The sequence below is a fragment of the Sphaerodactylus townsendi genome, linkage group LG01, assembly GCF_021028975.2.
Source record: "Sphaerodactylus townsendi isolate TG3544 linkage group LG01, MPM_Stown_v2.3, whole genome shotgun sequence".
NCBI classification, from domain to species: Eukaryota; Metazoa; Chordata; class Lepidosauria; order Squamata; family Sphaerodactylidae; genus Sphaerodactylus; species Sphaerodactylus townsendi.
The window spans coordinates 20,245,957-20,258,548 of NC_059425.1; the positions used below are offsets into that span (position 1 = coordinate 20,245,957).

Genomic DNA, 12,592 nt, shown 5'->3' on the forward strand with positions numbered 1-12,592 from the left:
CTCTCTCTCTCTCTCTCTCTCTCTCTCTCTCTTTCTTTTGCTGTCAGGTCACATCTGACTTAGGATGATTTCTCGTTGTTCTAAGCATCTTCTTGTATCAGAAAATGGTTCAGTGGGGTACTTCTTTGATGCCCTGGAATTCTTCCTGCTCTTTTCAGTCCCAAGTGTATCCTTACTCTGCTTTTGAAGAGGTTGTAATTCCCACACTCAGCCATGTTTTGATAGACTTCCTCCAATCCTCCTGTGATCTGAGAGTGGATGTATCCCATGCACCCCTCTTTAGGGATATGAAAGTCCTGAAATCCACGCTCAAAGGAGGTAAAGAACACTTCTATATTACTATCCTTAGGGAGCTGGGGATGTTTAGTTTGGTGAAAAGAAGATTAAGAAGTGACATGATGGCCACGTTTAGATATTTGAAGGGATGTCATGTTGGTGAGGGAGCAAGCTTGTTTTCTGCTGCTCCAGAGACTAGGGCCAGGAGTCATGGGTTCAAGGTGCAGAGATTCCACCTAAACATCAGGAAAAACTTCCTGACAGTAAGGGCTGTTCGACAGTGGGATTCACTACCTTAGAGTGTGGTGGAGTCTCTTTGGATGTTTTTGAAGAGAGGCTGAATGGCCATCTGATAGGAGTGCTTTGATTGTGTCTTCCTGCATGGCAGGGGTTGGATTTGATGGTCCTTGGGATATCTTCCAACTCTATGATTCTAAGTTGGGTGCTCATTTTCCTGACGTCGGAAAGCTGAGAGGCTGTATGAGCCTTGAACCAGCTACCTGAAACCGACTTCTGTTAGGATCGAACTGAGGTCATGAGCAGAGCTTTGAGTGTAGTACTTCGGTTTACCACGCTGTGCCACGGGGCCTCGCAGTACACCGAGAGCTTCATAAATAAAATAGAAATTCATTCACGATTCTAGAATGGGACAGGGTATGCGTGTGAGGGGGTTATGTTACAAATTTCGATTGGCCTAGAGAACTGATGCTTAAGATTTCAAGCAAGGAACCTGTAGAGGTTAGGGCTGTTTTTAGGGTTAGGCTGGGTGGCCATCAGTCAGGAGTGCATTGATTGTGTGTTCCTGCACTGCAGGGGGTTGGACTGGATGGCCCTTGGAATATCTTCCAACTCTATGATTCTATGACCCCTCTCCAGCATAAACATTGGATCTGCCAGCTTGCAGAGTGAGCAACTGGTGCCGAAACCAGGGAGTAGCACAGCAGTATCCAGCATCCCTTCTTTTCCCCCGTCTGCCTCGGTTTACAAACAGGGCTGCATTCCGTTTAATCCTCCTTTCCACAACCCCTCGTGCCGTAATTTGATTTAGCTTTAATGATTAAAATGATATTTGATTACGCTGCTTCGGTTTTTCTATTTTTGCTTCGTCAGGGGCTTTCTCTTATCTCCCTCCTCCCTCCTTAAATGGATAATTAAGAGATTCCCCTCCCCCCCCCCCCTCAGATTCATTACAGGTAATTTTGAAGCCGCGGGGAAATGAATCTGGCTGCTTCAAAACTCTGTGTCATGGAGTGACTGTGGCAGCTTTGGGAGTCTTGCTGAGCAGTGGGGTGGGGGTGGGGGTGGGGAAGTTATGCCTTGAATTGCAAGTGAAGAAACAGCATCTCTGTCTTGGCTGGGCAGCTGTAAGAAGCCGAAGAAGGTGCCCTTCTCAGTTCAGTTTCTGGGTCACTGGGCTGGGTTGGTTTCTCAGGTGAGCGGTTTCTTGACCAGAACCCCGAGTCTGATTTACCCCCCTGCCTGCAGAGCTGCATCAGCAGTTCCGAGAGAGACGGAAGAACATCTGTAGTCAAATGTGACAAAAGTCACCCGTGGAACAGATTAAGGTGCTATTTTTGCAACCCGCAGTGACCATGTTTTTCAGTCCCTCAGGGGTGGAAATTGAGCTTTGCGGCTCAGCAGAGTGGGAATGGGAGGGCTCAGTTCCATCCTGGAGCAGCAGATTGTCACCCTGAGCAATTTTTTTCCTGCTTGGTCTCTCTACGAATTAAAAAAAAGTTTTGGCAAGGAAAATAACTTCAGTTTTGCAGGTCTGTTCAGATTGCAGAAAAAAAGTTGTCATGTCATGGGTGGCCTGCTGTTGAATTAAGCATCATATATGCAGTTCTTTCCGTTCTTCAGTGTAGTGCAGCGATTAAGAGTTCTAGACTGGAAAACTGGGTTTGATTTCCCACTCCTACATTTGAAGCCTGCTGGTGACCTCGGCCCAGTCACAATTCTCTCCGAACTTTCTCAGACCCACCTGCCTCACAAGGTGTCTGTTGTGGGGAGAGGAAGGGAAAGGAGTTTATAAGTCCCTTTGAGTCTCCTGACAGGAGAGAAAGGGGGGGTATAAATCCAAACTCCTCCTCTTTTATGCAGTGGTTTGTATGCCTGGTACTTCTGCGCTGTCATGGCAGAGCTCTCTCTTGCCAAGTCTGTGTTTAAAAGCCAAGTTTCTCGTTCTCATTGTTTCAGTGTTCTGGAAAATGCATGATCAGTATTTGTTTGATGCCCAGAAGGCATCAGGATGTCCTTTTGCGTAGCCTTTTGAACTGTTTTCTGGGCCATGTTGCATATACCGAAGTACGTATGTGCCATCAGCTCACAACCAACTTACGGTGTTTGCAGCCAGGGGCTTTCAAGGCAGATGAGACTCAGAGAATCAGATTCTTCGTTCTGCCATCCTCTTCTTCCGCAGAGCCTTCCTTGGAGGTCTCTCTTCCAAGTAGTGACCTTGCTTAGCTTCTGAGATCTGAAGAGATTGAGCTATACCAGACCATTTCACGTCCAGTTGTAGGCCATGCTGAATGGGAAAGTGGTTAAGAGCAGGTGGACTCTAATCCAGACAACCGGGTTTGATTCCCCTCTTCTCTACCTGAGTGGCAGAGGCCAAACTGGTGAACCCAGGGGCGAATCTAGGCAAACTGGAGCCCGGGGACATAATCTGAGTTTGGTGCCCCTCCCACCCCAGGTATGGACGACCACCCTCCCCCACAACGACCAAACAATGATTTTTTGCACCAGCTCACAAAACACCTCCCACCACCAGCAAAAACAGCATGGCACCACCCACTCTCTTTCCCTAATTGTGTCCCCACACCAATACCCTATGAGGTAGGTTGTTAGCACCTCAGAAAGAGCTCCAAAGCCAGTGCACAGGGGAATGCTTTTAAGCATGTAAAATCTCTCCACAAGTCACCCCCATCCTGAAGGTTTACCAAGCGAAACATCAGCATCATCTCACAAATCACCTCCTACCCCCAGCAAAACAGGCATGGCTCTCTCCCACCACTTTCCTAATTGTGTCCTCCACACCTACCCTGTGAGGAGGTAGGCTGCCTAGCCCTGCGAGAAACAGCTCCAAGCCAGTGCAAGGGGGGAATTTAACTTTTTAAGCATGTAAATCTCTCTAGAAGTCACCCCCCCATCCTGAAGGTTTACCAAGCAGAGCGTCAGCATCATCTCTCACAAATCACCCTCCTACCCCCAGCAAAACGAAAGGCATGGCTCTCTCCCCACCACTTTCCTAATTGTGTCCTCACACCAACCCTGTGAGGTAGGCTGCTAGCCTGAAAAAACAGCTCAAGCCAGTGCAAGGGGAGTTAACTTTTAAGCATGTAAAATCTCTCACAAGTCACCCCCCCCCTCACTGCGAAGGTTCACCAAGCAAGCGTCAGCATCATCTTCCAGTTCTGCTGCTGCTTCTGGAGCTCCCTGCTCAGCTTGCCTTTTCCTGTGCCCTGCGGTGCCGGCTGCCTGGGAGAAGGCTTCTGGAACAATACCACACTTAATTTAAAAGAATATAAGGCATGCGGCAGGGTTAGAGGGAGGGAGGTGGAGCTCCCCAGTCACTGCTCACCTGGGGCCCAGAGGTGGGACTTCTCCCGCCCTGTGGACACTCCAGGCCACCGTACCAGAGGTGGTGCGGGAGACTCTGAGGCAGGCACTGGGAACAGTGGCTGCTTCAAGTGCCTGCTTTTCTAGGGCACTGCAATCCCTCCCTGTGTAGGAGGGATGTTTTGGCCCCACGTGACCCTCCAATAGATGTCACCAGGGGACAAGGGGTACCCCATGTCCCTAGGCAGGAACGCCAGTGGGTGAACCAGATGTATTTCCTCACTCCTACATTCCTGCTGGGTGATCTTGGGCTAGTCACAGTTCTTCGGAGCTCTCCCAGCCCCACCTACCTCACAAGGTGTCTGTTGTGGGGAGAGGAAGGGAAAGGAGCTTGTAAGCCGCCTTGAGGTTCCTTACAGGAAAGAATTGAAGGTATAAACCCAAACTCTTCCTCTGTGAAAGGGGAATCCGGTTTCTGTGCTGAGAGTTAACTGAATCCTGCGACCTGCATGCCTTGAGAAAACCACAGGAGAAAACTGCGGATGCATGTCTGTGTTGCACAGTTCAGTGTTCTGCTGTGCTTGAGAGCAAAGCAGGGAAGTCCCATTTTCTGCCCGACAGAATCACTAGCTGCAGCTTGGAATTTTTCAGCCTGGCTGGACATCCCTAAGGACTAGAACCCTGCTGATTTCCAGGCAAGCCGAGGTCCAAAGATGGTTGCAGTCTGTGCCTCCCTATCAATTCCTGTCGGAGGACACTCGAAGTCCAGGCTGTATTCCCCCTCCTCTCTCCTTCCCCCTGGATTCCTTCTTTCTCCGCCTACACCTTCTTTCCGAGGCACGGCCTCCCCCCCAACCCTTCCCCTCGCTGCTTCTTCCCCTAGGTACTCTCTGCGGCTGTTAAAATTCAGGAGCTGCTGGTTGCTCCTTGGCTAAAACATCAGTAATGACTTCCCCGCTTCATTATCCTCTTTACGGTTGTCTGGCTAGGCGTCCTGGCTCCCCGGCTGAGATTTAAACGCACAGTTAATCCATATTCTCCCTCTGTTCTGCTTTTAATTCTGATCCAGAAATCGAATGCTCCTGGAAGAGGATTATAGAAACCGCCAAGCCCCCCTGTTCCACTGGCCCCTCGCGCCCCCCTATCCTTGGGCCTGGCCGGTGGACCTCCCCGTTCTCCTTTCAACTCCTAGAAATACAATCTCTCTGTCACTCTCGCTTCCCCCCCCCCCGCCCTCTGTGTCTTAATTAAGGAGGCTGAGATCAGGACAGCAGTGAAATTCCCCGCGGTTTGGGAAAGGCCAGGCTGGTGTTTAGAGCTTCAAGCATCTTTCATCCTTTGTTTTCCCCTCGGCTTCTGGTCTGTCCTCTACCAACCTGTTTTTTTCAAGGTCATCTCAGCGTTATGTCTTCTGGAAGGCACCCTGGGGTGGAGACTCTTGTAGATTGTCACCTCCTCGGGTTTTAGGAATGTTGACTTCTGGTCCCTGGCAGTTAGCAACGTGAGTGTGCGGACCCTCTCCACTAATTTCCTGCCTTCCTGAGCACCATATTGCCGTTTTGGGATATTTATCTGCGAAAGAGGAGCGGTGGTTGTCCCCACCAGTGCCGTTTTGGAATATCTCAAATGGCTTGTCGCACTTTTTCACCATGTAAGAGACAACAGCCTGTATGTCACATCATGCTGTGTTCAAAAGCACAGGCCCAATATCTTATGGAACCATTGCGGCACATTTGGTTTAAAGAAATAAACGTTCTCTCCCCCTACCTCTCTCTCATTTTCCTCCTATCTTCAGTGGGGTCTTCAAAGGTTTGGGGCACTTGCCGTTAACATCAAATATATGACTTTTGCTTTGGGACAAAGGTAGATGTTTTTTATCTGTGCATTTCATGGTCAAAAGCAGGCGCTATGAGCAGGGAGTTCCCGGTTCAAATTTTAGCTCAATTAAAAACCAGAAAAGGGGGGCTCTCAGTAGGCTATTTTCAGCCTCAGCCCTTTCCCTCCCCCCAAATCCTTGAAACACCAGCCTGCCTTATAAGGTTGTCGTAAGAGTGCTGGAAGACAAATTGTGCTGCTTTGGAAAATGGCTGTGCAAACATTAACGGCGGCTTTTTAACGCTCTGCTGCGGCGGATGTGTAGGCAGCCCTGCTGCTTGTCCCATCCATTTTAATGCCCTTCCTCTCCCGCAGATGCACGTATGGATTCCGTGTGCGTCTTCTGAGGCTTTCTGCTAAATATTTGATCTGACGGCAGATGTCTTTGGTCTGTGAGTTTAATGGTGTGTAGCCCCGCACCTCTGTGTTTACCGAGGGGACAAGGCTGGAGAGGAAGGAGGGGCAGGAGACAAGGAGATGGCCTTCGCACACAGCATTCTGCTTCTTGCCAGCTGTAAAAGAACGAGAGGATGCAGGGCTTGTGTCAAGGAATTATCCTTTCCTCTCCCATTCCGGTTGCAAGACTGCTTTGACGGCTGCTGTTACCCTGCCGCTGTCGCCATCCAAGCGTTCAGTTATGAGCAATCTCTGCCCGGGATTGAAAGCCTTGAATCTCTAATTACTTCCCTCTCCCAGACAGGGGAAATTGGATAGCTGTTGCTTAACAGCTGGTCCTTGGTTCTGGGGTGTGTTTGAGCCGCCTCGGGTGGGAAGGGCCAGGGTGAAGGATATCAGCAGGTCCCGGCTCCATAGTGTTCTCGGCTGAAGACTTTCAGACTTCCCACTTCCTCCATGTTGGTTGATTTGACAGAGAACCTTAGAGTGCAGCAAAGGATTCTGGGAGCCATTAAAGGTTATAATCAGTATATGCCGGCCACTGGCTTGGCCTTTTGAGCTTCCAGATAGAGCTTGGCCATCTCCCAGAATTACAGTTCCAGATTGCAGAGCTCCTTTCCCTTGGGAGAAAATGGCTGCTGTGGAGGGTGGAATCTATGGCACTAGATTCTACCAGGGGCATACCGCCCAGGGGGTCACATGGGGTCAAATGTCCCCAGGCTGCAGCCATGTAGTCACGTGGGGGGCAGAAAATTGCCCCCACACCCCTCCTCCTTCCCCCCAGGTACATGCACTGACTTCAAGACCTGGTGCAAAAAAGGTCATTTTGTAGTGGTGGGGGAGGGAAGCTGCCCATACGGGGAAGGGCGGGAAACTCAGATTTTGCCCTGGGCTACATTTTCCCTAGATATGCCTCTAGATTTTCTACCATCCCCAGGAATTTCCCAGGAGTTGACAACCCTGTTTTTTCTCCATAGTTTCCCTATCTGAGTCAGGGGTAATGCTGTTTTTGTCTGTCGAAAGAGGTGGGTAATGATGGACAAGGAGTCTTTCAACTACGATGATGATCTCACTGAAAAAAGCCCTCATTTACTTCCAAGGATCCCCATTGTCCCCCTCGGCACAGGCCTGCATTCCGTAAGAACAGCCGCAGCCCCTCTCCAGTTTCCCCCTATCCTTTGGCTGGCTCGCATTGCTATTTGAGAAAACCCCATATAATTTTGAGCAATTGCATCTGAAGGGAGGGGTGGCTTGAAACTCAATTGTCGGCTCAACTTGTCTCTATATAAAGACTCAAAGGGAAGAGCTGTCGCGTCGTCTCGCCAACAGCACCGGGCATCGGAGGCTATTTATATCTGTTCTGTGAACTAGAATTTTGCTACAGCCCGTGGCTTGAACAAAACTCAGCAATCTTCTCTGTTCTGATTCCGTGCCAAGTAAATGCAAATAACATTTGGGGAGGAGGAAAGATGCAGGTCAACAAAAGGATCCTCCTTTAATAGCCTGCTCAATTGACATGCATTGTTGCAGTCTGGTGACAGTCATTCCGTTAACTAGCAGACGATTATCTTCTGAGCTCCCCAAATCCCCAAATGTATCCGTTGGGCTTCAGAATGGTTTGGGGGACCCTTCGTATTTACCCTTGAGCGTTTTGCGTGCTGGACTTGTTTGTGTTGTAACCAACTGAAAATTGTAGCTGAGATTGAGGGACAGTCTTTCTGAATTGCCAGTTGTGTTTTCTAGACAGTGGGTAGGCGGCTGGTATGGTTGAGTGGAACAACAGCATACAGACAAATGAAACTTCTTTCACTGAGACAGACCACGGGTTCAGTGTTCTCCATCTGACTGAAAGCAACTCTGCGGGGGGGCTTTCCTGCAATCTTGAGACCCTTTCAGCTGGCAACAACACAGATTGAGCCTCTAACCTTCTCTGTCAAAAGGACATGCTCTGCCACTGAGCTCTGGTAACATTTAAGAACATAAGAACGAACCTGCTGGATCAGACCAGAGTCCATCTAGTCCAGCACGCTGCTACTCGCAGTGGCCCACCAGATGCCTTTGGGAGCTCACATGCAGGAGGTGAAAGCAATGGCCTGCTGCTGCTGCTGCTCCCGAGCACCTGGTCTTCTAAGGCCTTTGCAATCTCAGATCAAGGAGGATCAAGATTGGTAGCCAGAGATCAACTTCTCCTCCATAAATCTGTCCAAGCCCCTTTTAAGGCTATCCAGGTTAGTGGCCATCACCACCTCCTGTGGCAGCATATTCCAAACACCAGTCACATGTTGCGTGAAGAAATGTTTCCTTTTATTAGTCCTAATTCTTCCCCCCAGCATTTTCAATGTATGCCCCTGGTTCTAGTATTGTGAGAGCTACCTTTTTAAAGCTATGTTTACACTAAGTCTATAGGCGCGGCCTCGCTGGTATTATTCTGTATGCTGCCTATCATGGTTGGCTCGCATGCCACAATGCACTGTGTGCAACCAGATCCAGGGGAGATTTGATGGGCTTCCCTAATCAAACTGGAAACCAAGGGTGTTTATTACCCCAGTAGTGCCGTCTCTGCTCATACATACATTTAGATCCTAACTGTGGCTCCGAACTGCAAAGCCATCTCTCATTGGTGATAGCTGAGTGAGTAGGCATGGAAAATCCACCCTTCTAAAGAACTGTACATGGGGATTTTCGGGAAGACGGGACAACGTAGTGGGAAATTTTATACCGCACAACGATGTTAAGCAGTCATCCCATGCCTGTCACTGAGTGCTCCCATAATCATTGCTTGAGGGTGGTACCTGTCTTGGTCTGCAGTAGAAGAACAGAGTTGGTCCAGTAGCAGCTTAAAGGCTAACAAGGTTTTGAAGACTGTAAGGTTCCGTCATCAGATACAAGTCGGAGTGGAATCTCCATTCCTGCTTGGGTCTGATGAAGGGAACTTTGAGTGTCAAATACTTTATACCCTGAAAGTCTTGTTTGAGCTTTGAGGTGCTATTGGACTTAGGCACTTGCCCCCTCCAGTGACTTGATTGCCTGAAGCATGTCAGGTGCCATAATCACTGAAACTCTTATTGATTAATAATCTGCTAATCAATAACAGATGCTGGATATATTTATGGCTAAATTGCAACCCACGTTCATTTGCCAGCATCTAGTCTGACTTGAAGAAGAAGAGTAGTAGTAGTAGTAGTAGTAGTAGTATAGTGGTTTGGATTTATATCCCACCTTTCTCTCCTGTAAGGAGACTCAAGGTGGCTTACAAGCTCCTTTCCCTTCCTTTCCCCACAACAGACACCTTGTGAGGTAGGTGGGGCTGGGAGAGCTCTGAAGAACTGTGACTAGCCCAAGATCACCCAGCAGGAATGTAGGAGTGTGGAAATACATCTGGTTCACCAGTTTGGCCTCTGCCACTTAGGTAGAGAAGAGGGGAATCAAACCTGGTTCTCCGGATTAGAATCCACCTGCTCTTAACCACTACACCACGCTGAGAGCCAGAGCCTTTGCTAGCCTCTACCGCCCTACTAGGCTTCTGCAAACATTCACGTGGCTGCCTTTCTTTTTGCAGGTAGGGTACGAGAATGCTGGCACGGTGGAATTCCTAGTAGACAAACACGGCAAGCATTTCTTCATTGAGGTCAACTCTCGACTCCAAGTGGAGCACACAGTGACGGAAGAAATCACAGAGTAAGTGACAGCTGCAGCACCCCTGTTGGGTGGGCAAGTTGTTAAATCAGCACGTGTGCATAAGAGCCAGTCGAGAACCTTAGAAGAACCCTGCTGGTTCGGGCCAAAGGGGGACCCTTTAGTGCGGCACCCTGTTTCCCTACAGCAGCCAACCCAGAACATATCAGGCCAGTGTCGCCCCCTACTGTTTTCTCCCAGCACTCCCTCTGTAAAATGTCAGCCATGGAAATGGAAAATTCCCCTCTCTGCCCGAGATTTAATGGGGAGGTATCCCAGAGTGACCTGGAAGCAAAATGAAGGGAAAAAGCTAGGCAGATGAAATTATTTTCCTGTTGGGAGGAGTTAAGTGTTGTACTTGAGGGCCCCATTACTGGGAGAGATTCTAGCTTGCCCGACCTTTTCTGGCTATTACCTGGAGTGCTGCGTGTGGGGAAGAGAGATGTGTGTCTGCATAAGGACAGAGGAGAGGAGAGGAAAGAAAGGGTGATGAAAATTTGAAATCGTCAAGTAGCCTGCCGGGTGGGAGAAAGAGGACAAAAATTGTTAGGGAAAGCACGACAGAAGAGGTGAGTTTTAAGAGGTCTTTTGTGAAAAGGGAGATGAGTCAGTTGAGACGTGCAGAGGAATGACAATTCTGTTAGTTCCACAATGATTGGGTGGTGCTGCCTGATACTGAGTCAGACCGTTTTTGTGTCTCGCCAGGGTGATGTAGCATTACAGTGTCTGAGCAGGAGCAGGGAGATCTGGGTTCAAATTCCACCACCCCTCCACAAAGCTCACTTTGGGCCAGGTTATCGACCTCGCGGGGTCACTGATAATAAAAAGGGGTTTGAGGAGTTATATATCCTGCCCTCCTGTCAGCTCATTGGGGAAAGGGCAGGAAAAATGTGATAGGGAGAACACGAGTTGTCGTGATCTCTGTCACTCTGTGGGGTAAGATGAGCCATTGCCCCCCCCCCCCCCCCGGCTTCATTTCATGGCGCTTTGAGTAAAATGCAGCCCCCTCTCTCATATGAGTTACTCAAAGCTCTCTCAGGTGAAACAGACTTGATTTCTGCAAGGCACAAACTAAGGGTACTGCAAAGGAACTAGACATGCTAATAAAATAAAGCAGAGAGACAATTGCTAACTAAGTACTCACAATCTATACTGTGTCTGCTCTTTGGCAGTTGCAAAATGCCCCTGTCCCTCGTGCGTGGGCCGCTGCCTTTTGCATCATCTCCTCTGTTATCCTCCATGGTAAAAAGCACATGCTCCTAAGCTTCCAAACAAGGAGACCAAACCAAAGGAACAACTCTTCTTTTCAGACCCCACCTCACGTGTGCTAATAACCCATAATTTAAACTCCTTATTGCAAGTCCTCTTCTCTGTTGCCAGCAGGATCAGGTCCTGCTCTCCTCAAAGTGACAGCCCTTCAGAGACTTAAAGAGAGCCATCATGGTCTCCCTCACTCACCTCTTCTCTAAATATTCCCAAGCCCCCGGCCTTTTCTTATAGGGCTTGGTTTCCAGGTCTCTGTTCATCCTTGCTGCTCTCCTCTGCCCCTGCTCCATCCTGTCTATATCCTTTTTGAAGTGAGCCCTCCAGAACTGTGCACAGTTCTCCTGGAGTGGCTTGACCAACACAGCGTACAGCAGGACTATGGCATCTTGCGATATGGACATTATGCCTCTGTTGATACATCCAAAGGTTGCATTAGCCTTTTTTGCCGCTGCATCACACTGGCGGCTCATGTTTAGTTTACAGTTCACCCGTGGTCCAAGATCTTGTTCACACACACTGCTACTCAGTAGCCTATCCCCATTCAATATGCTTGTTCCTCATTTTCGTTACCCAGATGTAGGACTTTGCATTCCAGCCAAGAGCACTTTTTCTCCTTTCTAGCCACTGAGATGCTTCCCTTCTATCACCGTATCTCTTCCCCCTGCCCTTCATCTCTCAACAATAGCCCAAGCGGGTCTGTTGAGTGGCAGCCCCACCTCACCGTGCAATCTTGGGCAGAGAGAGGCATTTCCATTCCCCTGTAGCAGGAGACTTCATATGGCACAATGGTTCAAGTTCTAGATTAGGATTTGGAAGGCTAAGGTTGAAATCACCACTCCGTCATGAGCTTGCTGGATGTCCTTGAGCCACTAACTCCCTCTCAGCCTCACCTACTTCACAGAGCTATTATGAGGCTCAGATGGGGAAGGGCGAACCAGGTTTGCAAGTGTGAGAAAGATGGGCTGAAAATGCACTTGATAGATACATCCTGCCAAGTAAGCAATCCTTTTTCTGTCCTATAGTGCCTGCCCAAGTCCATTTAGCCCATTATTATTCCGTCTAATTCTTGAACATTTTAGGTTGAGGTATTTCCTGACCCTGCTCCTTAAGGAGCCTTTGAATCAGTGTATGTGTGTCCTGTCAAGCCACAGCTGACCTATGAAGAAGAGTTGGGTTTTATATAACCTGCTTTTCTCTACGTTTAAGGAGTCTCAAAGCATGGTGTAGTGGTCAAGAACTGGTGGATTCTAATCTGGAGAACCAGGCTTGATTCCCCACTCCTCCACCTGAGTGGCACAGGCTTATCTGGTGAACCAGATGTGTTTCTGCACTCCTACATTTCTGCTGGGTGACCTTGGGCTAGTCACAGTTCTCTCAGAACTTTCTCAGCCCCACCTACTTCACAAGTTGTGGGGCTGAGAGAGGAATGGAAAGGAGCTTGTAAGCCACCTTGAGTCTCCTTACAGGCTCCAAACTCTTCTTCTTCTTTCCCTTCCTCTCCACACAACAAACACCCTGTGGGGTAGGTGGGGCTGACAGAGTTGTA

General features: G+C 49.0%; 1 protein-coding gene across 3 annotated transcripts in view; it reads left to right on the forward strand.

The window, feature by feature from the left end:
* The window catches only part of PC (pyruvate carboxylase), a 473,075-nt gene that overhangs the window by 147,555 nt on the left and 312,928 nt on the right, over positions 1–12,592 (forward strand). For all 3 annotated transcript variants that reach the window (XM_048512904.1, XM_048512913.1, XM_048512922.1), the window contains one exon: positions 9,665–9,783. In XM_048512904.1, coding sequence (XP_048368861.1) covers positions 9,665–9,783 — 119 coding nt within the window. The remainder of the gene's footprint in view (positions 1–9,664; positions 9,784–12,592) is intronic.